Source organism: Hesperophylax consimilis, chromosome 23 (assembly GCF_061612785.1).
Source record: "Hesperophylax consimilis isolate HC1 chromosome 23, BYU_Hcon_1.0, whole genome shotgun sequence".
Taxonomy (NCBI): Eukaryota; Metazoa; Arthropoda; class Insecta; order Trichoptera; family Limnephilidae; genus Hesperophylax; species Hesperophylax consimilis.
Window position 1 is genome coordinate 30,405,931 of NC_142858.1, and position 22,901 is coordinate 30,428,831.

A 22,901-nucleotide genomic window follows, 5' to 3' on the forward strand; every position below is an offset into this window, starting at 1 on the left:
CATAGTGTAAAGAAGAACACAAAGTAATTACATTTCGATCTCATGCAATGGCAATATTTGAAGTCAGGCAGTTTAAAATAGACAGAGCGCATGCTAAATGGGATGGAACCAAAGATACTAAGTGAATGGAGATATTGGTTTTCATTCAAATTTACGTATCAGGCATTTCTATTTATTGCCGCCACCCCCCCCCCTCCCACATAATCTCCCACCGACGCCTGAAGACCCTCTGGATACAAAAGCATCCAATATCCTCCACGGACTGCGTTCATCAACACCACCTCAATCCAGGCCAAGGTACAGGAATAAAATCGGCCTTATATTTATTTAAGTTCCTCCTGTTGAAATATGTATGCTTTACGCCAGTAACTATTTCATTTTAAGTTTAAACGTAAACTTACGTTATAAGTGTTCATAGATAGCGTTTACTTAATTATTTTATTAACCTTTTATTACCGGGGGTAAAGAAAAAAACTATGGAATTTATAAAAAGTTGCATAAATTGAATCGACTCCCGAAATTAGTGCACTTTATTACCCCCGGACATGTGTATATTATAATAGAACTCATTAAAAATAATGTATTTTTACTATGTTAGGTATCCGATATGAAAACAGTTATTTAATAATAATTTAAGTGGTTTATTTATTTAGAACAAGCTGACCAGTACCCGACATTGGCCGGGGTTGTGAATGATTTGGAATAAAGTTTTGAGATCGTGAATTCTAGTAGAAACGCCGACTTTTCTCTTCTTTTTATAAATATAATACACATGTATTATATATATTAACCTTTCTAAAGAAATTCTCTACATTATGGTTAAAACCCTATCAAAATCGTTTATAAGAACTATCTATGCGCACAAACAGACAGATGTGGATAGCGACTTCAGTTTATACTATTTAGAGATTAACGGCAATAGTGCTATTTACATATATGATAGTTACTGAAAACCAAAGTACAGTATAGAAAGAAAAAAATGTTTAAATTATATAAGTAAACTAGTCAAAAAAGTGGGTGTGTCAAGCCTACGCAAGACAGAAGTGAAACTTCTTTTGTTAAACCGTATGAACCACAATCAATTACGTATTTCACTCGTATTACACTCACGACGCAGTATACTAACCAAGCAGCTGATGCTTGGCGTGGCGCAGTTCGCTGGTGTCTGAGAGAGAGGAAAGAAGAGAAGAGAGAGAACGTTCGTGAGCGGCTCCCCCACCTCAACAAGCGCATATGGTGAGAGAGGGACAGTGAACGGTGAGCGGTGGTGGGGGTACCCGCATTTTCGTGTCGATCCTGACTCGGTTTTACTCCGTCCATCGAAAATCCATTACGCGCCTAAAGAAGTTTCACTTCAAAAAAGAATATGCATTAGTGTAAAGTTAGTTAATGAAATGAAGAAATAAGAAACCTGTTATAATAATAATAATAAATTCTTTATTCCAGGATGTGGGGAGGTTAGTGCAATCCCACACATTCCATAGAGGATATAAGTACAGATAATATTCATGCAGTGACCTCTTGCGCTGGTAAAATATTTAATTAGTACAGCTTTCTATACATTCTATACTAGGCAAATTAAAAACATCCGTTCACTATTATGCTATTCACATAAATAGCATAATAGTTACCAATTGGGTGTAATCTATTTAATTATATAAAGTTTAGTCTTTCTATACTAAGCAAATTAAAAACATCTGCTTACATAGCATAATAGTTTAGTTACCAATTGTGTGTAATCTATTATTAATCTATTATAATATTATTTCGAATAATAATATTCCGTTGCCATCTGAATCAGATATGCGCGATTTTTGGACTAAAATTTGGAGTAAAGATATAAAACATAACGAGTCAAGTCCCTGGATAGAAAATGAAGAACTCAATTTTTCAGGCATTGAACAAATGAGTTTTTCTAATATATCGGTTGAATTGTTAACCAAAATTATTAAAAATACTCATAATTGGAAAGCCACGGGTTGCGATTGGATACATAATTTTTGGTACAAACGTCTAACTACTTTACATCCTCTTTTGGCAAAAAATCTTTCAAAATTTGTCAGTCAACCACAAAATTTTCCAAATTTTCTAACTAAGGGCATTACTTATATGTTGCCCAAAAGCGAAAATATTAATAATCCCTCTCAGTACAGACCCATTACATGTTTACCGACAATATACAAAATATTAACCTCTTGCTTGACAGATTTAATATATACTCATTTAGATGAAAAAAATATTTTATCTGAACAACAAAAAGGTTGTCGCAGAAAACATATGGGATGTAAAGAACAATTAGTTATTGATTCTGTAATTCTAAAACAGATTCAAACTCGAAAACGTAATTTACATACTTGCTATATAGACTACCAAAAGGCTTTCGATAGTGTCCCGCACTCGTGGCTGATCGAAGTATTAAATATATATAAAATTAACCCCATTATTATTAGCTTTCTGGAAAATATTATGTCCTTTTGGAATACCAATTTACTTATCAATTTAAAAGGTAAGAAAATAGTAATACCGGGCATTTCAATTAAAAGAGGAATTTTTCAAGGAGACTCATTGAGTCCTCTTTGGTTTTGTTTAGCATTGAATCCTCTATCTAAAATGTTAATTAAAAGCAAGTTTGGAATAAAAGTTAAGGGTAATACAAGGGAGAGTAGTACAATTTCGCATTTATTATATATGGATGACATAAAATTATTTTCGAATTCTGAACAAAATTTAGAGAAAATGATCGAGGTAGTTAAAAACTTTTCAGATGATATCAAAATGACTTTTGGTTTAGATAAATGTAGAACGATCCATATAGAGAAAGGCAAAATTGTAGATGGGGACGAGAGTATATTTAGAAATTTCCAAATTACTAGTATGAAAAGGGATGAGGTTTATAAGTATTTAGGATACCCACAATCAAATAGATTAGACCATAGTAGTATTAAAAATGATATTAGGATTAAATTTCAAACTAGGATCAGGAAAATTTTAAAATGCAATCTATCTGCTAAAAATTTAGTAAAAGCAATAAATACTTGGGCAATACCTCTATTAACGTACTCATTTGGCATAATTAAATGGTCTAATACAGATTTAGATAACTTAGAAAGATTAATTAGAACTACGCTAACAAAGTTTAATTGCCATCATCCAAATTCAGCTATAGAACGAGTTAATTTACCTAGAAATTTAGGAGGTAGAGGTATAGTCAAAATAACTTCTTTGAAACATAATCAGGTAGAAATGCTAAGAACTTTTTTCCATAGGAAAGCTCATAGCTCAGAAATGCACAAAATAATTTGCAAGGCAGATAGAAATATTACACCTTTAAATTTATACGATGAGAATGCCAACATTTTTATAAATCCCAACCAGGAATTATTAGATTCCTGGTCAAATAAAATTTTACACGCAAAACACTTCAATTATCTCAACCAAACGTATGTTGACAAAATTTCGTCAAACAAATGGTTGAGTATTGGAGAGTTGAGCGCAGAAATAGAAGGATTTATGCTTGCCATTCAGGATAGAGTCATTAATACTAAAAATTATAGAAAGCATATAATCAAAGATACAAATCAAATTGATGATTTGTGTAGAAAATGTTTGACTTTTCCGGAAACTATAGAACATATTATATCGGGATGTTCTATATTAGCACCGTCCGAGTATACATTTAGACACAATCAAGTTTTAAAAATAATTCACCAAAATTTGGTAATTAAACATAACTTGATTGACTGCCGTAATGTAGTACCATATTATGAATACGAACCAAATTCATTTTTAGAAAACGAATTTTATAAAATATATTATGATAAAACTATACTAACAGACCGAGCGATTAGTCATAGTAGACCCGATATAGTTTTACATGACAAAATTAAAAAAATAACTTATATCATTGATGTCGCTATTCCAAATTCCTGTAATATTCAAAAATCTGTTAGTGAAAAAATAAGAAAATACACAGATTTAGGAAATGAAATAAAAAGAATTTGGCATTCTCAGACTATAAAAATATTACCATTCGTTATTTCGGCTACTGGCATTATACCTAGCTCTCTAATTAAAAATTTAGGCGTATTAGATCTATCAAAAAAATTATATATAAAGATGCAAAAGTCGGTCATTTTGAATACATGTAGGATAACAAAAGATTTTTTAAATATTTATGTTGAGGGATCAGTAGGATTTATAGGTCCAGTTAGGAGTTCTACCGAGCCGAACCCTCTGATATGAAAATATCTGGAGACGGTGAATTATTTTCCCATTTGATCTCTGGTGATTTGACATGTTGTTCTTGTATTGTTTTGTATTTATTTTGCTTATATAATGCACTTACATAATGTTGATTGACTAGATGATCATTTGTGGAAAAGTGAGTGGAAGGGTTAAGTTTTTCCTTTGGGGAAGATTTAACCCGGACAACAAAATCGGAAGTTTAAAAAAAAATAGAAAGTATAGACGTTCTATGCTAAGCAAATTAAAAACATCTGCTTACATAGAATAATAGTTACCAATTGTGTGTAATCTATTTATAACATAATTGTAGCCTGAAACCGTAGTATAATTATCGCAATAATACATACTAGGAAACCTTAATATAATGGTAGGAACATGAAAGTGAATCAACGTGATTTCAACATCTATTTATAACATAATTGTAGCCTGAAACCGTAGTATAATTATCGCAATAATACATACTAGGAAACCTTAATATAATGGTAGGAACATGAAAGTGAATCAACGTGATTTCAACATCTATTTATAACATAATTGTAGCCTGAAACCGTAGTATAATTATCGCAATAATACATACTAGGAAACCTTAATATAATGGTAGGAACATGAAAGTGAATCAACGTGATTTCAACATCTATTTATAACATAATTGTAGCCTGAAACCGTAGTATAATTATCGCAATAATACATACTAGGAAACCTTAATATAATGGTAGGAACATGAAAGTGAATCAACGTGATTTCAACATCTATTTATAACATAATTGTAGCCTGAAACCGTAGTATAATTATCGCAATAATACATACTAGGAAACCTTAATATAATGGTAGGAACATGAAAGTGAATCAACGTGATTTCAACATCAATTTTTAATATGTGATTATTTTTTAATTCCTTACTTTAAAACACAACATTTTCGTAGCCATATTAGCAATAAAAGTTATATGAGATAGAAAGCTGAGTTTTTGGTGAAAAATGATGCGTACCTATGTCAAGTATTTCAAGTACAGAGTGCTTTCGTCTACATTACAGAATACATAATTATATATTATTGAATATTTAATTTTGTAGAACTTCGACACTGTATAAAATGATGCATATGTCAAGTATTTCAAGTACAGAGTGCTTTCGTCTACATTACAGAATGTAAAATGTTTAATTTTGTATAACTTCGACACTGTATAAAATGATGCATATGTCAAGTATTTCAAGTACAGAGTACTTTCGTCTACATTACAGAATGTATAATGTTTAATTTTGTAGAACTTCAACACTGTATAAAATGCTGGTAACGTCTACTAATTCAGATAGTTGCAAGTTAATATCAGTGACAAAGTCAGGAACACTATCAACGGAGAAATCATCCTCATATACAGTTTTGTAGAACTTCAACACTGTATAAAATGCTGGTAACGTCTACTAATTCAGATAGTTGCAAGTTAATATCAGTGACAAAGTCAGGAACACTATCAACGGAGAAATCATCCTCATATACAGTTTTGTAGAACTTCAACACTGTATAAAATGCTGGTAACGTCTACTAATTCAGATAGTTGCAAGTTAACCCTCTTCTTGGCAATGTATCCTATAGTATACATAGTTTTCATAATTTTTTCCCACTTAAACTGGTACATGGGTAAAACAGATTTTAATGAAATCTGCTTTAACATGTTCTCAACTTGATAATTAGTGCCACTAGAGCCATCTAATGTTTAATTAAGAAGAACAGTGACAGTTCAAACTCATACCGCTGCAAGATGGCTGCCAACAGAAGACGCACAACTAATTTGTCTGTAAGTTATCTTTATTTATTACTTGCATTATTAGATATTTAGTTATTTTAGGAATGAATTCGTGTTTATAAGGGTTCAGAGAATAATAAAAAATATATACTGAGTAACATATGTGACAAATCTTGTTTATATTACATTCCAAAATGGTGTGTATCCTATAATATACACCGCCAAGTCTGCAGTGAATTACATTTGATTGAATGTGTATCCCCTGAGATACAATGCCAAGTTATTAAGAGTTTATATTATCTTATGTACAATGTCAAGTATTTATTGTTTATTGTATTATGTAGTAAACCCCTTTGAAATCTATATATTATGATTTTTTCCATAGCCTCGCGAAATTGAAGAAATGCTGACTATAATACCAATATCGGGAGCAGATTCTGATATTGAAAGTGACGAAGATGATGAACTACAAGATGATTCATCTGCAGTGCGCTCATCAAACTTTGGAATTGTTCATGATGCATTGGAGGAAGATAATGAACCAATGGCTCATGTTGCTGATCTTTCCGCAAACACCTCAAGCGCTGAACTACGTACACGTCGACATGTTAATCGTAAGAAAAAATGAACTTTGATTGGAAAGAGAAAGATTTTATGTCAAAAGTAGACATATGTGACAATCATTTTACATCTCCAGAGAAGATAAAATCGCCCTAGTTTGTAACACCAATTTGTATTCCACACAATCATCAAGCAAATGCATTGATACTTCCTACAGTGAGATATGTGACTTTCTGGCCATTGAAATTTTAATGGGCCTAATAAAACTACCAGCATACACTGATTATTGGTCTGAAAAAATGCGAATTGAGCAAGTGGCAAGTATCATGCCACTTAAAAGATACCAGTCCATCAGAAGATATCTTCATTTTGTTGACAATGAGGATGTTGATGGGGATGTTTATTTTAAAATAATGCCTCTTTTTGAACTGGTAAAGCAGAATTGTTTAAAAATTGAAAAAGAGATAAAAAATTCTGTCGACGAAATGATGATACCATTCAAAGGAAGAAGAGCAGGTTCCCGGCGACAATATATAAAGAGCAAACCTAAAAAAATGGGGCTTTAAAATGTTTGTCCGATCGGGGGTTTCGGGCATAGTATATGACTTCTTGATGTATGGTGGAGAGGCAACATTTCATGGTTGTGAATTTTCAAACTACGAAGAAAATCTTGGAATGGGGGCGAAAGTCGTTCTGACTCTCAGTAAGTCTATTCCCAATGCGGCATGCTCTGTTATATATTTTGACAATTTTTTTACCTCTTTTGAACTTCTGCATCATCTTCGTCATGGGTACGGAATTTTAGGTCTGGGCACCATGCGGCGAAATCGATTACGAGGATGTAAACTTAAACCTGATAAACAACTCAAGAGACTTGGAAGAGGAGCTTTTCATCAAATGACGGATGAGAAGAAAAAATTGGCTGCAGGATAGACATATGAATATTCATATGTCTGTGGGCTGCAGTCACTTGGTTTGACAATCGTGCTGTCATTATTGGAAGTTCATTTGTAGACTCACACCCATTATCCACAATACAAAGATATAGCAAACAGGACAAAAAAAAAATTGACGTCACCTGCCCCGAAATAATAAAGCAGTACAATGCCCATATGGGTGGTGTCGACTTAGCCGATATGTTGATAGCTTTGTACCGATGCACTTTTCGCACACATCGTTGGTATATGGCGATATTTTCTCAATTACTCGATATATCTATCAACAACGCATGGCTACTTTACCGGCGTGAAGTGGCCCTACAAAAAGAAGGAAGCAAAAAAATAATATGTTTGAAGGATTTTCGTCTAAAAATTGCAAATGGTCTGCTTTACAAAAACAAAATACGTGGCCGTCCTATCGGAAACATCACAACGCCACCAAACAAAATAAATAATCCGGTAAAGGCCAGGCCGGATGATGAGAAGTCCGGTTTGATAACTTTTTTTTTTTTCCGGACATTTTCCGGAACATAAAGAAAAAGGAAGATGCCGACTATGCAATTCTGGACAAACGTCTGTATTTTGCATAAAATGTGGCCTAAGGCTTTGTTTTACTGATAAGAGAAATTGCTTCCTATCATATCTCACAAAATAATAGTTTTAATTAGCTTTTAAGACATAATTTTTCATTTTCCATAGTAATTTTTTTTAAATTTTGATTTGTAACAACCTGGCAATGTATCCTATAGGATACAACTCCAAATAAACTATATAAAAAACAATAAAAATATTTTTCATTTGTTTTTGTGAATCTGAAGCCTAACAGACTTCAAATATGTAAAAAAATATTTTTTGTGATGCTTAATTCTATCGGTGCCAAGAAGAGGGTTAATATCAGTGACAAAGTCAGGAACACTATCAACGGAGAAATCATCCTCATATACAGTTTTGTAGAACTTCAACACTGTATAAAATGCTGGTAACGTCTACTAATTCAGATAGTTGCAAGTTAATATCAGTGACAAAGTCAGGAACACTATCAACGGAGAAATCATCCTCATATACAGTTTTGTAGAACTTCAACACTGTATAAAATGCTGGTAACGTCTACTAATTCAGATAGTTGCAAGTTAATATCAGTGACAAAGTCAGGAACACTATCAACGGAGAAATCATCCTCATATACAGTTTTGTAGAACTTCAACACTGTATAAAATGCTGGTAACGTCTACTAATTCAGATAGTTGCAAGTTAATATCAGTGACAAAGTCAGGAACACTATCAACGGAGAAATCATCCTCATATACAGTTTTGTAGAACTTCAACACTGTATAAAATGCTGGTAACGTCTACTAATTCAGATAGTTGCAAGTTAATATCAGTGACAAAGTCAGGAACACTATCAACGGAGAAATCATCCTCATATACAGTTTTGAAAAATTCAGCAAATAGATTGACAATATCTTTAGTTTTGGTACAATGGTTTGTGTAGATTGGCACGGGAATGATATTTCAAGTTGATACTTAATCCTTCTATTAATAATCTGACAAAAAATTGTAGTTGTAGGATATTCCAGAAAATCAATTAACGACCGTATATTGCTAAAAGTTTTGAGAGGGTTCTAATTATAATACAATAGGTATCGAAAAACCCCATATTAATTTAGCTTAAACGAGCATTTGAGATAATGGATAGAGAAACAGTAATAATAATATAATGTTCATTGCACACTTAATTGGTTTCAATATTATTTAGAAGAGGATACATAATATGATACATAAGTGTGACCCGGATGCAATCGGTGATAGTCAACTTCAATAGAAAAAATAATCCCTAGATTCCGATTTCTTCTCACTTCGACATCAACTCTATCATTGATTGAAAATTACTATCACTGTAACTGTCTTCATGTTGATTTATACTTCCGAACTACTAGTTCTATCTGCTACTAATAATTCGTGCTGCCACTAATCTGTTGACATCTTCAGCCTGGTTCAGTAGCTCAACCTGTTCTAATATAATATCCTCACTATAATATATACGAGTACATTAGAAGATACAATATGATAATACATAAAACAATTTATTTTTTTTAATTAACAAAGAAATTAAGATTTGTCTCAAGATTTATGCAAGACGGTCACAATTTACTTCTGTACTAATCCTTCGAGCTGGTAGATAAACATACCAGATGCAACGATAGGTGCAGCCTAGTAAATAACTCTCTTACGAGTGAGCGACAGACAAAATACGAGATTCAAATAATATTTTTATTAACATTGGGAAATTTGCGTTTCACCTGGTATAATAATAATTAAGAGAGAATTTACTCCCAATGTCTCAAAACAAACAGTCTGGACACTTTACCGCACAGTGCGCGGGGATACGACCATTCCGACTAAACATGCTTGCCGCGCAGTGCGCGGGATTCGTCCGGAGAGGGTTAAAGTATTTAGATGAATTATTTACTATAGTGTAAAATAATTAAATTAACGCCATCTATAAACACGTAGATTATAACGAACGTCGCATTTAACCTTAACGGTTTAAAATTGATGTACGAAAGTAGTGGTACAAACGGGAATCCACTTAAATTGGGTATCGCAGCCATCTAACGGGAACCATCTGTTGGATAGCCCTGCCATCGTCCTCCCAGGTGGCTCGCACGGCCGGTGGTTTAGCAGTGGTGCCCGGAATGACCTCTCCAACTGGTCTCCTATAGATATTATCTTATCTTCTGGGCAAACTAGATTCCCACCCACCCTTCATACCCTTTTCCTTCCCAAAACTGGCTCAATAAACAGCTGATATATATTTATATCTATATTGATTCAGTGTCCTGGCCGGGGTTGAGATGGTTTTGGTTTATCACTCTTCTTTCTTATTTCGTTATTCTTTGCATCGTTTCCATTATTTTCTGTAAGTTATTGCTTTTTACACTACCCTTGCTTATGCATGCCTTCTGGAATACATTAGCCGGGAGAGTACGTGCGTCCCAGATAGTTACGAGAAAATATAAATTGTTTTCTTTATTTTAGATTTAATAAGTAGAATTTTTAGTTAATGTATTTTAAAAAATTCAGTTGAACTACGCACTAAAGTATTAAAGAAATTGAACTCTTCAGGCTTCTGCCATATTTTGAAAGAATAAAATCCAAATTATTGTAATATTGAACGTATCATAAAATGAAATCATACTCCCGCCACCTCGGAACAGGCTCAACCCAGTGAAGTGGATTCTACACATAAGTTCATCAGGCCATCAGGCCAGCAGGCAGCAGCCAGCGGGCGGCGGCTACTGGTTGCCGGCAGCCAGCAGCCGGCAACCAGTAGCCGCCGCCCGCCGCCGCCCGCCACCGCCGCGAGGACGCGACGCAGACAGAGAGGAGTCCAGTCCGAGTGAAGGCGTCGCGCAGAGACAAACGAGCCGGGATCATGGTGCGCACAATACACTTCATCGTCATTCTAACCGCGATGGCACTTTCTATCGGTATGTTCTATTATACCTATTTATCTATACTAATCACTCCATTTCTTTACAATACGTACATCGAGCAGTATATTCTTTACTTACTACTTACTCTAATTATATCTTTAAAATGTATATATTATTGTTTAACCCTTTACATCTTATTGCGCAGTGATAAGAGCACAGTGATAATTATTTCTGAAAAACACATTATTTTACATTTTAAACAGTCTTGCAATCAATGTTTTTAAATAATTTGTTACTGTACCTTCACCTTGTTGAGTTGGCGAATTCATAATGAAACCTTATGTCTATTTTAATATAACATATCTGTCTATTAGCGTTAATTTTATATCACTAAACCCTCCATTGCAATTTGCGTTTTAATAGGGAGGTGTTATGTGGAATATAGTTTTGCGATTGCAATAATAGTATGTTATCCTTGCAATGTCAAGTTGTATTTATGAATGACGTGCGTGTTGTTTGGACCAAATATTAGACGAACATCACGAGCATGGCGTGGCATAGCACGGCATGGCGTGGCATAGCACGGCATGGCGTGGCATAGCACGGCATGGCGTGTACCCCAGAGAAGTGAACGAACGAGTGAATGAACCGTATATCAGGGTCGGTTGGAATGTACTGCAGGATATGAGAGATAACGCACTAACGGAAGAGACCGCTATCGAATCCGTTCAAAAGTTCACACTCTTATCGCTTCTCGTGTATTAGATTTATTCAGATATTTCACCGACTCTGTTCCGAGTGTGTTCGTTATATATAAAATATACGAGTATACTGAATATACAAATACGCTAAAGATACCTATAAGAATCTTACAAGTCAACATCATTTATTAGATTTACTCTCATATTATTTTACTCCATCTATTATCTAGTGTTATTCTCATTTTATGATTAAGGTTAAACGTAACTTACTTTAATTATTTTATTCGTTTGCACCCGTACAAACGCAATGTGAATAAATAGTTTTATCTTAATAAAAACTCAATTCTTTCAAGAATACAACTTAGGAATTCAACGTTGCATTCACACCGATGCAGTACCGATGTATTGCGCATGTACGGGTCCAAACAGATAATTCCTCTTAATATTGTAAAGCATTTTCATAAAATAATTCAATTAACGCCATCTATGAACGCGTACATTAAAATGTGCGCTACCTTTAACCTTAACCCTTCAGTACTTTCAACAAATTTGTTCAGTTTGCAATATTTTCTGCGTATTTAAAATGCGCTATATACATCTTATTTATTGATTTTCCGTAAAACCAAATACTGTCTTAGAAACTAAATAAAATTATCATTCAGGCATTTTCAAAAAATTCATTTTAAATATCAAATATTGTAAAAACGCTAACCATTTTTTACTTATATTTTTACTCCAATGATAGAAAAATTGAGAAAACTAGATATTTCGAAAACATATCCGTTCTGTTAATTTTTAAGAAAACTTAATTATGAATTTTTCTTTTTGGCTAGTTTTAGGATTTTATTAATGGCATCCAGTATAAATATTTATTAATGGCATCCAGCATAATTGTTTATTAGTGGCATCCAGTTTAAATATTTATTAGTGGCATCCAGTTTAAATATTTATTAATGGCATCCAGTATAAATATTTGAGGCAAACTGAAAAGAATTATTATTTCTATTAACGTTAGAACGTTAAAAAAACTACATATTTCGCATGACATATAAAAATAAATACTTTCATAAAATATGGACGTGTTAAAACTATCTATGCTCGGCTCAGTCCACGTTTGAAGCATTTTTTTTTTATATTTAACATTTTTCAGTTGATTTAAAAAAAAAACCTTTTAATTTTTTCGACAGCCAAATGAAATTTGCAAATCTCCATAGCTCGTGATGGAAATAGTGAAATTGAGCTAATGTTAAAAATACGGAACTGGATTTAATTATTTTTTCTACAAAAGCCAAAGAACAGTCTCCAAAGCCTTTGTGGAACCCAACTTGTAAAAACTAGGAGATGACAATTAGCAATTAATTCAAATAGAAAAAACTTAAAAATTGATTCAAAGGAATTTTGAAACGTCTCATTTATTCTATTCTACTAATCATAGATATATTTATTACTATCTCAAAATATAAGACCTTATCAATTCTTAGAAAATTAGTTCAGAATTTAAGATCTACGCGAAAATAGACTTAGGACGGGTTGTATAAAATAACTTGAATAGAACGTTCACAGAACTTGAAAATTAACTGTGAAATTTGATGAATAGTTAATCTGTTGCGTTGTAATTTTTTCACTATATGTTACGATTTATAATAATGTCAGGTTAACACAGACCTGAATTAACATTACAATAATGATATTATAAATGTTTTGTCGTATAGATTTGTACTTTAGTGAATGATGAATGTGTGCAGGTGAGCTATGGGGCTGCGAAATGGACCAAGCGCACAACGGCTGCAAGATCATCTCATACACCTGTACCTGTGGATTCGGCTGCAAGTCCGAGTACAGATACTCCTCCAAGGAAGAATGCCGAAACGCACTCAAAGGTACCGTAATACATATATACAGAGACCTTCCTGACTTACTTCTGCTAATCCATTGATTCCTGACAGTATTCGGAGTATAACAACAAACCCATTCAGCCCAGCAACTGGTCAGTCAACCTCCCATCCGACCAGTACTCAGTACTGACTGATTTTACTGCAAATAACCCCAGGAATTACTGGTTAAAATAAGTCAGGTATATTTCCGCTTTCAAACGATTACAACGCATGCGATTGAACCCTGAAGGTACGTGCTAAACCGCCACTACTCAGGCCAGGAAACTAAATTAAGTTGGCCTATTATTTTTATTATATACTTCTGTTATAAGCCATTCTACCTTAATAACTACTTTTAATTAAAACTTATGTAAAATATAATAGCTGATGGTAATTCTATAGGAGGAGATTGCATAAATATCAGGTCAACTTGATTCAATATTACCGCACTTTACAAACTAATTTTCATAAAATCCTTGATTCGAAAGTAACTTCATGCAGTGGGTAGGAAGTGAAAGTAATTTATACTGTGTTTTTTTATATTATTTACTTTGTAATGAAAGAATTAGATCGAAAACTCGATAACTTTGTGTATGCGTCACTTTTTAATGTTTTTCATTGTCAAAAAACAATTATTTCTCACACACGCATGGAGGAAAATGAATATTGCTATTTATTAAAAATCTCATGTATTAATAATAATAATAATAATTGGATGACTTGTATAGCGCCGTTTTTGTGCAAAATCACCTCAAAGGCGCTGTACAAACTTATAATACATTTCTACAGTGATCTATGTTATAACTTAACTATTTATGGAGATAATATACAGTACAATACTTACCTGGTAGGTCACTTGAGATTAACACTTAGTTAACATTATCTAATTGTTTATTAGCGAAATTTAGATACAGGTGTAGGACATAATTGGAAAATATTTATTAAACAACTTGTTGGTAATCCGGTTAATGGGATTTCAGGCCATTTCCTGATAATTCTATTGTGATTTCCCAATATGAAATATACATTTAAATATACTTGATAATATACAATGATGAAATGCGGAAATATTAGGATTTTTATGAAGACGTGTTCCGAGATCGTGATAATACATTTATATTTTAACAAAAGTTTATTAGGAAACCTGTCAATTCACTGGCCTGCAGTCCCGTTTTTAACCGAATTGTTATAAGTTGAAGAGATTCTTAATAAATTAGCAATAATCAATATTAGTAACTAGTTTAAACACTACCTGTCGTCGTCATGGCACAAGGTGTAAAGACAATTATACAATTAAATTAGCAATAATTAATATTAGTTACTAGTTTATGGTAGACTTTGTAAAGACAATTATACAATTAAATTAAGCAACAGCTTTGTGAGAAATTAATGAAAAATGTTAATTTAATTAATTTTGTATTACCTTACCGTGTCATTTTGGTTGCCTACATTATGTGAAACTGATGTTGGGAACAATTTTGTTATAATACTTATAACTCCCCGCAATGACCGTCTAATTACATATGTAGTACCTACCAAATAGGTATAATAAAAGCGCATTCAGGGTGAAATGTCACTAAAGTGTGCTACACAAACTGTGTCGATGTCGAGTGAAGGATAAGTGTGGACGACCACTCCTTGTTCATTCACATTTATACATCGTGTCTATTCTCTACAACGTTTGGAGATTCAACTAACAGTGCTGTTTGACAATAATTGCAGAACGGGGCAATAACATCTGTTCAAGAGCTCCCTGTCTGAACAAAGGAACTTGCATCCAGATTACTCAGGACCCGGGATTCAAATGCAGATGTGAGAATACTGGCTTCTACGGAAACAGATGCGGAAGAGGTATGTATAGTTGAACCTACACCGTGTTTCATTTTACCATAAATTCTGAATCCAAAACTTGGCATAATTGAGATGTTTAATACTCGGATATAATACTGTGAATTGAAGCGTTACTTGAAATGGCTTTGGTCATGTTTGGTGATCTGATATGAATAGCCAGGTACATCCCCACCTTCCTATTTCCCATCTCCTTCCCCTCCACACTGCCTTCAGCCTCCAGACGGTTGGGAGCAGTTGAAGCACTTGGGCGATACTGAGAGTATATATACATTACTTACTTGCGTTGAGTCAGGTATCAGTTCCTGCTACCATCATTCAGAACGGGACAAGGGGTTCAGTAAAGACAAAGGTTTTAAAGTTATGGGCAACGTTACAACATACAAAGGATTATCACGCGTAATACATTTTATACTCATGGGGCATTGAAACATTACGGGTACAAAATATAATCCTAACTAAGTTCAATCTCTCTCTCTGAATTTAAGTTACGAAATCGGGTTTATGCTGAGTCGCATGAATATCCAGATGTTAGTCTGGGCACGACCCTGGGCACCCAATGGCGTGTTGACGCGCTGAGGTGAGGATTCCGAGCATATTCTGAGGTTTCTTGAGGTTCGGTGTGGGCGATTAATTCCGTTTCTGGCCGCTGCTAGATGTCACTAGCGTGTGGCGAATTTGACGATTGTTATTATTTACTATGATTTAAACCGCTACGTAACAAAGATTTGACAATATCTACAGTAGCGAATAAACACAAAATTAAGCATAATACAACACGATCGAAGCATCATTATCAATAAACTGGTTCTGGTAGATACGCCTGTTATCTTCCCAGTTATATCGCAACCTTGACCTTAGGGGATATCAACTTACAGGACAATAAACTTCACTCGTACGCGTACATCGAATACATGAAAATATTATAATATGTCATTTAACATGTTTTTGGTTACTCCTTTGTTTAATTATCAAATTACTACACGGAGAGAAATTGATTTTTTCCCTCGCGATAAATGAACAGACCTAATTAATAAAACATCAAATTAAGGCCCCGTAGTAAGCGTTTAAAGATGGTTTGAAAATATTTAATAAATCACGACTCGTTTGAAATAAAGAAAAAAAACTTTGGACAAATGTTTGATTTGCATTTAAAGAAACGCTGTGCTTTTTTATTTCTATAACATAACAAAACGTGTTTTTAATAATTTTCGGGGCTTACTTTGTGTTTTTTTTTCTATCGAGGAATTTTTAATAATTACCGTTTTTGCATTACAAATTTATAGATTTTATCTTCAAAAATAACCCCTTTTTGGTACTTAATAACTTAGTTAAAGAGGAATATGTTATAAATCGGTATAAATTGGGAATGCGGGGCTTAACAATGTTTTATCGATTTGCCTTGAAAATATATTCACAAAAAAATTCTAAGTTTCATAAACAGGTGTTCCGAAATCATGATAATATATTCGTAATTTACCAGGAAGTAAGTTTATCGGGAAACCTGATAATTCATTCGTAAGGCCTGCAATCCCGTTTTCAACCGGATTTACCAAACATTTGAAGAGATACTTAAAAAAATCCTCATTTTATTTTTTAGAAACACAAAAACAGATATGTGAAACTAGCTGACGAGTAGGTACCCGCCTTTACTCGACATTTCTCTACTTTCAATAAATATAATAAGAATGCGAGGCTGATGTAAGCGTAGTGAGTAAGATTAAGAAAGGAACCTTTAGATGGTTTGTGCATGAAAAGTTGAATGAACGAACAAAAGAGTGTAGAAGAAGTTGGGGGCGCCCGAGGAAGACATGGCACGATCAAGTCAACCAGAAGGGCCATGTCAAGAATCGGAATAACACAAGAGTGTGCCCGAGTTATTTGGCGGTCCGTCCTCTCTGCCTGTCCCTGCGGGGAAACGACGTGATGGTTAATAACCACTTTTCATCCATTCCAGATAAATAAGTAATGTAAACATCTATTTACAAAGTGAAAAATCTTCATAAATGCTTTACTTGTTTTTATCTAAAAGTGCACTTGCCCATCGATATTTGACTACGAATACCTTGCATGTAAAAGCCGAGCGTATATTTTTATTATTATCGTATATTAATTAGCAGCGTTTACTCTTGTTTATAACCTGTGCTTTTCTATTTACAGCGTGCCCTTCGGCGGGAAGCAGCGGAGGGATCTTTCCATATGAATGTGTGGTAATTTAAATTCAAATAATGTATTTTGTCTTCCATTATAATTATGTTCAGTACCTACTAATTATTATATTTAGGTTTAATAAAATAAGTGACAATAATAAAAGTTTTTTATTGCATTCAGAACCCTTTTAAAGTTGACTTGAAAATTAGAAATAAAATAGGCACTAACTATCTCCCCGCAGGGGTAGGCAGAGAGGACGGACCGCCAAACAACTCGGTCTTGGCACACACTCCTTACCTCATTCACATTCATACATCGTCTCATACACACTCTTCTATTATTCTGACTCTTGACATGGCCCCACTTGAGTTCTATTGATTCACTTGATTGTCCTATGTCTTCCTCGGGCGTCCCCGACGTCATATATTATCCTTACACTTCTTTCTTCGTTCATTCGCTCTACATGCCCAAACCATCAAAGCGTTCCTTTCTTAATCTTACTCATTACGCTTACATCAGCCTAGCGTTCTTTGCGGATATCCACATTTCTCACACGATCACCACATGGTTTTACCACACATACGCCTCGGGGATCTAATTTTCACAGCATTCAGTCTACTTTTATCCTTTATCTGCCAGTTCCATGCCTCACTGCCATACAATTTATTGGGTAGGTACCAGCACACCATTGTGGACTGCTAACTTCGCTTCTTTCGAAATTTTTTTGTTAGCGCCAACTGCGTTCAGTCCTCCATTAATGGAGTTACCATTATGGTAAGTGCCAAAATACTGAAGCTTAACAATATTCCATAATCTCTATTTTATTACCTTAATATTTCACCGTTTTTACGACATATTTTATCAATAGAAAAAGATGCCGCACCTCCGTTGTCTGCCATTTACATACAAATAACAATTGGAATGAATGGTGCTTGGTGCTCCTCTGTGGCCATATTTCGGCGTTCGTAGATGTTGGTATTTCTTTAGGTTATTGGCGATGACACATTTCTGCATATTCCTTCGAAAACAAATCCATTTCCCACAGGGATTGATGAGGGCAACACCTGAAGACCTGGACTGGCTCACAGACCGGTATGTTTCCCTCTGACCCGCATCACACGAAATAAGGAGAACAGCCTAAAGCCTCCCATTTAGCATTTACGGACTTCAAAGCCATTGAGGAGCAGAATAACGAAGGTGAAGGTGATCTAGTAATGTAGTGTTGTCTAGCAGGTATAGTCCTGTAGTATTTGAGGGTGACGGTAGGCAGAGACGAATGAAAGAGGTTGTGGTATCACAGTGGCTTTATTAGGTAGTCAGAGTACACATGGGATCTGACACAATTAGGTTCAGAGTAGTAGTTTGTTAATAATACCTACTGCGACCTAGAATGTTCGACAATTTCATTATAAGCAGCGCGCAGTACGCAAAGAGCGTTCTAGATTCGCGTCGAAGGCACCCCGGTCTATATAAGTACAGGCGCCCAGCGCTACAGACAGTCTTAGTCACTCAGTCAGTCAGTTACGGAACTCTGTACACTCGCGCTCCCATCATCTGCCGTCGAGGTCCACAGCATCTGTGGTGTCGAGAAGCGCAGCGGCCTGGAGGATTCGCCGCCGACCACCAATTCATCGTCAGCAACAGACCACTCCTACACTGGCTACTCAGAGTAGCCAGTGTAGGCAGAGTAGCCAGTGTAGGCAGAGTAGCCAGTGTAGGCAGAGTAGCCAGTGATGAGTGGAGTGGTCTGTTGCTGACGATGAATTGGTGGTCGGCGGCGAATCCTCCAGGCCGCTGCGCTGCTCGACACCACAGATGCTGTGGACCTCGACGGCAGATGATGGGAGCGCGAGTGTACAGAGTTCCGTAACTGACTGACTGAGTGACTAAGACTGTCTGTAGCGCTGGGCGCCTGTACTTATATAGACCGGGGTGCCTTCGACGCGAATCTAGAACGCTCTTTGCGTACTGCGCGCTGCTTATAATGAAATTGTCGAACATTCTAGGTCGCAGTAGGTATTATTAACAAACTACTAGAGTAGCCAGTGTAGGCAGAGTAGCCAGTGTAGGAGTGGTCTGTTGCTGACGATGAATTGGTGGTCGGCGGCGAATCCTCCAGGCCGCTGCGCTGCTCGACACCACAGATGCTGTGGACCTCGACGGCAGATGATGGGAGCGCGAGTGTACAGAGTTCCGTAACTGACTGACTGAGTGACTAAGACTGTCTGTAGCGCTGGGCGCCTGTACTTATATAGACCGGGGTGCCTTCGACGCGAATCTAGAACGCTCTTTGCGTACTGCGCGCTGCTTATAATGAAATTGTCGAACATTCTAGGTCGCAGTAGGTATTATTAACAAACTACTAGAGTAGCCAGTGTAGGCAGAGTAGCCAGTGTAGGAGTGGTCTGTTGCTGACGATGAATTGGTGGTCGGCGGCGAATCCTCCAGGCCGCTGCGCTGCTCGACACCACAGATGCTGTGGACCTCGACGGCAGATGATGGGAGCGCGAGTGTACAGAGTTCCGTAACTGACTGACTGAGTGACTAAGACTGTCTGTAGCGCTGGGCGCCTGTACTTATATAGACCGGGGTGCCTTCGACGCGAATCTAGAACGCTCTTTGCGTACTGCGCGCTGCTTATAATGAAATTGTCGAACATTCTAGGTCGCAGTAGGTATTATTAACAAACTACTAGAGTAGCCAGTGTAGGCAGAGTAGCCAGTGTAGGAGTGGTCTGTTGCTGACGATGAATTGGTGGTCGGCGGCGAATCCTCCAGGCCGCTGCGCTGCTCGACACCACAGATGCTGTGGACCTCGACGGCAGATGATGGGAGCGCGAGTGTACAGAGTTCCGTAACTGACTGACTGAGTGACTAAGACTGTCTGTAGCGCTGGGCGCCTGTACTTATATAGACCGGGGTGCCTTCGACGCGAATCTAGAACGCTCTTTGCGTACTGCGCGCTGCTTATAATGAAATTGTCGAACATTCTAGGTCGCAGTAGGTATTATTAACAAACTACTAGAGTAGCCAGTGTAGGCAGAGTAGCCAGTGTAGGAGTGGTCTGTTGCTGACGATGAATTGGTGGTCGGCGGCGAATCCTCCAGGCCGCTGCGCTGCTCGACACCACAGATGCTGTGGACCTCGACGGCAGATGATGGGAGCGCGAGTGTACAGAGTTCCGTAACTGACTGACTGAGTGACTAAGACTGTCTGTAGCGCTGGGCGCCTGTACTTATATAGACCGGGGTGCCTTCGACGCGAATCTAGAACGCTCTTTGCGTACTGCGCGCTGCTTATAATGAAATTGTCGAACATTCTAGGTCGCAGTAGGTATTATTAACAAACTACTAGAGTAGCCAGTGTAGGCAGAGTAGCCAGTGTAGGAGTGGTCTGTTGCTGACGATGAATTGGTGGTCGGCGGCGAATCCTCCAGGCCGCTGCGCTGCTCGACACCACAGATGCTGTGGACCTCGACGGCAGATGATGGGAGCGCGAGTGTACAGAGTTCCGTAACTGACTGACTGAGTGACTAAGACTGTCTGTAGCGCTGGGCGCCTGTACTTATATAGACCGGGGTGCCTTCGACGCGAATCTAGAACGCTCTTTGCGTACTGCGCGCTGCTTATAATGAAATTGTCGAACATTCTAGGTCGCAGTAGGTATTATTAACAAACTACTAGAGTAGCCAGTGTAGGCAGAGTAGCCAGTGTAGGAGTGGTCTGTTGCTGACGATGAATTGGTGGTCGGCGGCGAATCCTCCAGGCCGCTGCGCTGCTCGACACCACAGATGCTGTGGACCTCGACGGCAGATGATGGGAGCGCGAGTGTACAGAGTTCCGTAACTGACTGACTGAGTGACTAAGACTGTCTGTAGCGCTGGGCGCCTGTACTTATATAGACCGGGGTGCCTTCGACGCGAATCTAGAACGCTCTTTGCGTACTGCGCGCTGCTTATAATGAAATTGTCGAACATTCTAGGTCGCAGTAGGTATTATTAACAAACTACTAGAGTAGCCAGTGTAGGCAGAGTAGCCAGTGTAGGAGTGGTCTGTTGCTGACGATGAATTGGTGGTCGGCGGCGAATCCTCCAGGCCGCTGCGCTGCTCGACACCACAGATGCTGTGGACCTCGACGGCAGATGATGGGAGCGCGAGTGTACAGAGTTCCGTAACTGACTGACTGAGTGACTAAGACTGTCTGTAGCGCTGGGCGCCTGTACTTATATAGACCGGGGTGCCTTCGACGCGAATCTAGAACGCTCTTTGCGTACTGCGCGCTGCTTATAATGAAATTGTCGAACATTCTAGGTCGCAGTAGGTATTATTAACAAACTACTAGAGTAGCCAGTGTAGGCAGAGTAGCCAGTGTAGGAGTGGTCTGTTGCTGACGATGAATTGGTGGTCGGCGGCGAATCCTCCAGGCCGCTGCGCTGCTCGACACCACAGATGCTGTGGACCTCGACGGCAGATGATGGGAGCGCGAGTGTACAGAGTTCCGTAACTGACTGACTGAGTGACTAAGACTGTCTGTAGCGCTGGGCGCCTGTACTTATATAGACCGGGGTGCCTTCGACGCGAATCTAGAACGCTCTTTGCGTACTGCGCGCTGCTTATAATGAAATTGTCGAACATTCTAGGTCGCAGTAGGTATTATTAACAAACTACTAGAGTAGCCAGTGTAGGCAGAGTAGCCAGTGTAGGAGTGGTCTGTTGCTGACGATGAATTGGTGGTCGGCGGCGAATCCTCCAGGCCGCTGCGCTGCTCGACACCACAGATGCTGTGGACCTCGACGGCAGATGATGGGAGCGCGAGTGTACAGAGTTCCGTAACTGACTGACTGAGTGACTAAGACTGTCTGTAGCGCTGGGCGCCTGTACTTATATAGACCGGGGTGCCTTCGACGCGAATCTAGAACGCTCTTTGCGTACTGCGCGCTGCTTATAATGAAATTGTCGAACATTCTAGGTCGCAGTAGGTATTATTAACAAACTACTAGAGTAGCCAGTGTAGGCAGAGTAGCCAGTGTAGGAGTGGTCTGTTGCTGACGATGAATTGGTGGTCGGCGGCGAATCCTCCAGGCCGCTGCGCTGCTCGACACCACAGATGCTGTGGACCTCGACGGCAGATGATGGGAGCGCGAGTGTACAGAGTTCCGTAACTGACTGACTGAGTGACTAAGACTGTCTGTAGCGCTGGGCGCCTGTACTTATATAGACCGGGGTGCCTTCGACGCGAATCTAGAACGCTCTTTGCGTACTGCGCGCTGCTTATAATGAAATTGTCGAACATTCTAGGTCGCAGTAGGTATTATTAACAAACTACTAGAGTAGCCAGTGTAGGCAGAGTAGCCAGTGTAGGAGTGGTCTGTTGCTGACGATGAATTGGTGGTCGGCGGCGAATC

The 22,901-nt window shown here is 37.5% G+C and overlaps 1 protein-coding gene across 1 annotated transcript; it reads left to right on the forward strand.

Annotated features, from left to right (window-relative positions):
• Positions 1-10,839: 10,839 nt before the first annotated feature.
• Positions 10,840-17,644, forward strand: LOC149412563 (uncharacterized). Its single transcript, XM_089645836.1, has 4 exons — positions 10,840-10,978; positions 13,371-13,505; positions 15,222-15,350; positions 17,508-17,644. The coding sequence occupies exons 1-4, from the start codon at positions 10,924-10,926 to the stop codon at positions 17,564-17,566; spliced, it is 378 nt and encodes a 125-aa protein (XP_089501962.1). The 5' UTR covers positions 10,840-10,923; the 3' UTR covers positions 17,567-17,644.
• Positions 17,645-22,901: the final 5,257 nt, after the last annotated feature.

Excerpts from the sequence above, each read along its gene's own strand:
- LOC149412563 (XM_089645836.1), top strand. The coding sequence starts at position 10,924 with ATGGTGCGCACAATACACTTCATCGTCATTCTAACCGCGATGGCACTT. Across the intron at positions 13,506-15,221 it reads ATGCCGAAACGCACTCAAAG|AACGGGGCAATAACATCTGT; the intron begins GTACCGTAATAC and ends CAATAATTGCAG. Across the intron at positions 15,351-17,507 it reads CGGAAACAGATGCGGAAGAG|CGTGCCCTTCGGCGGGAAGC; the intron begins GTATGTATAGTT and ends TTCTATTTACAG.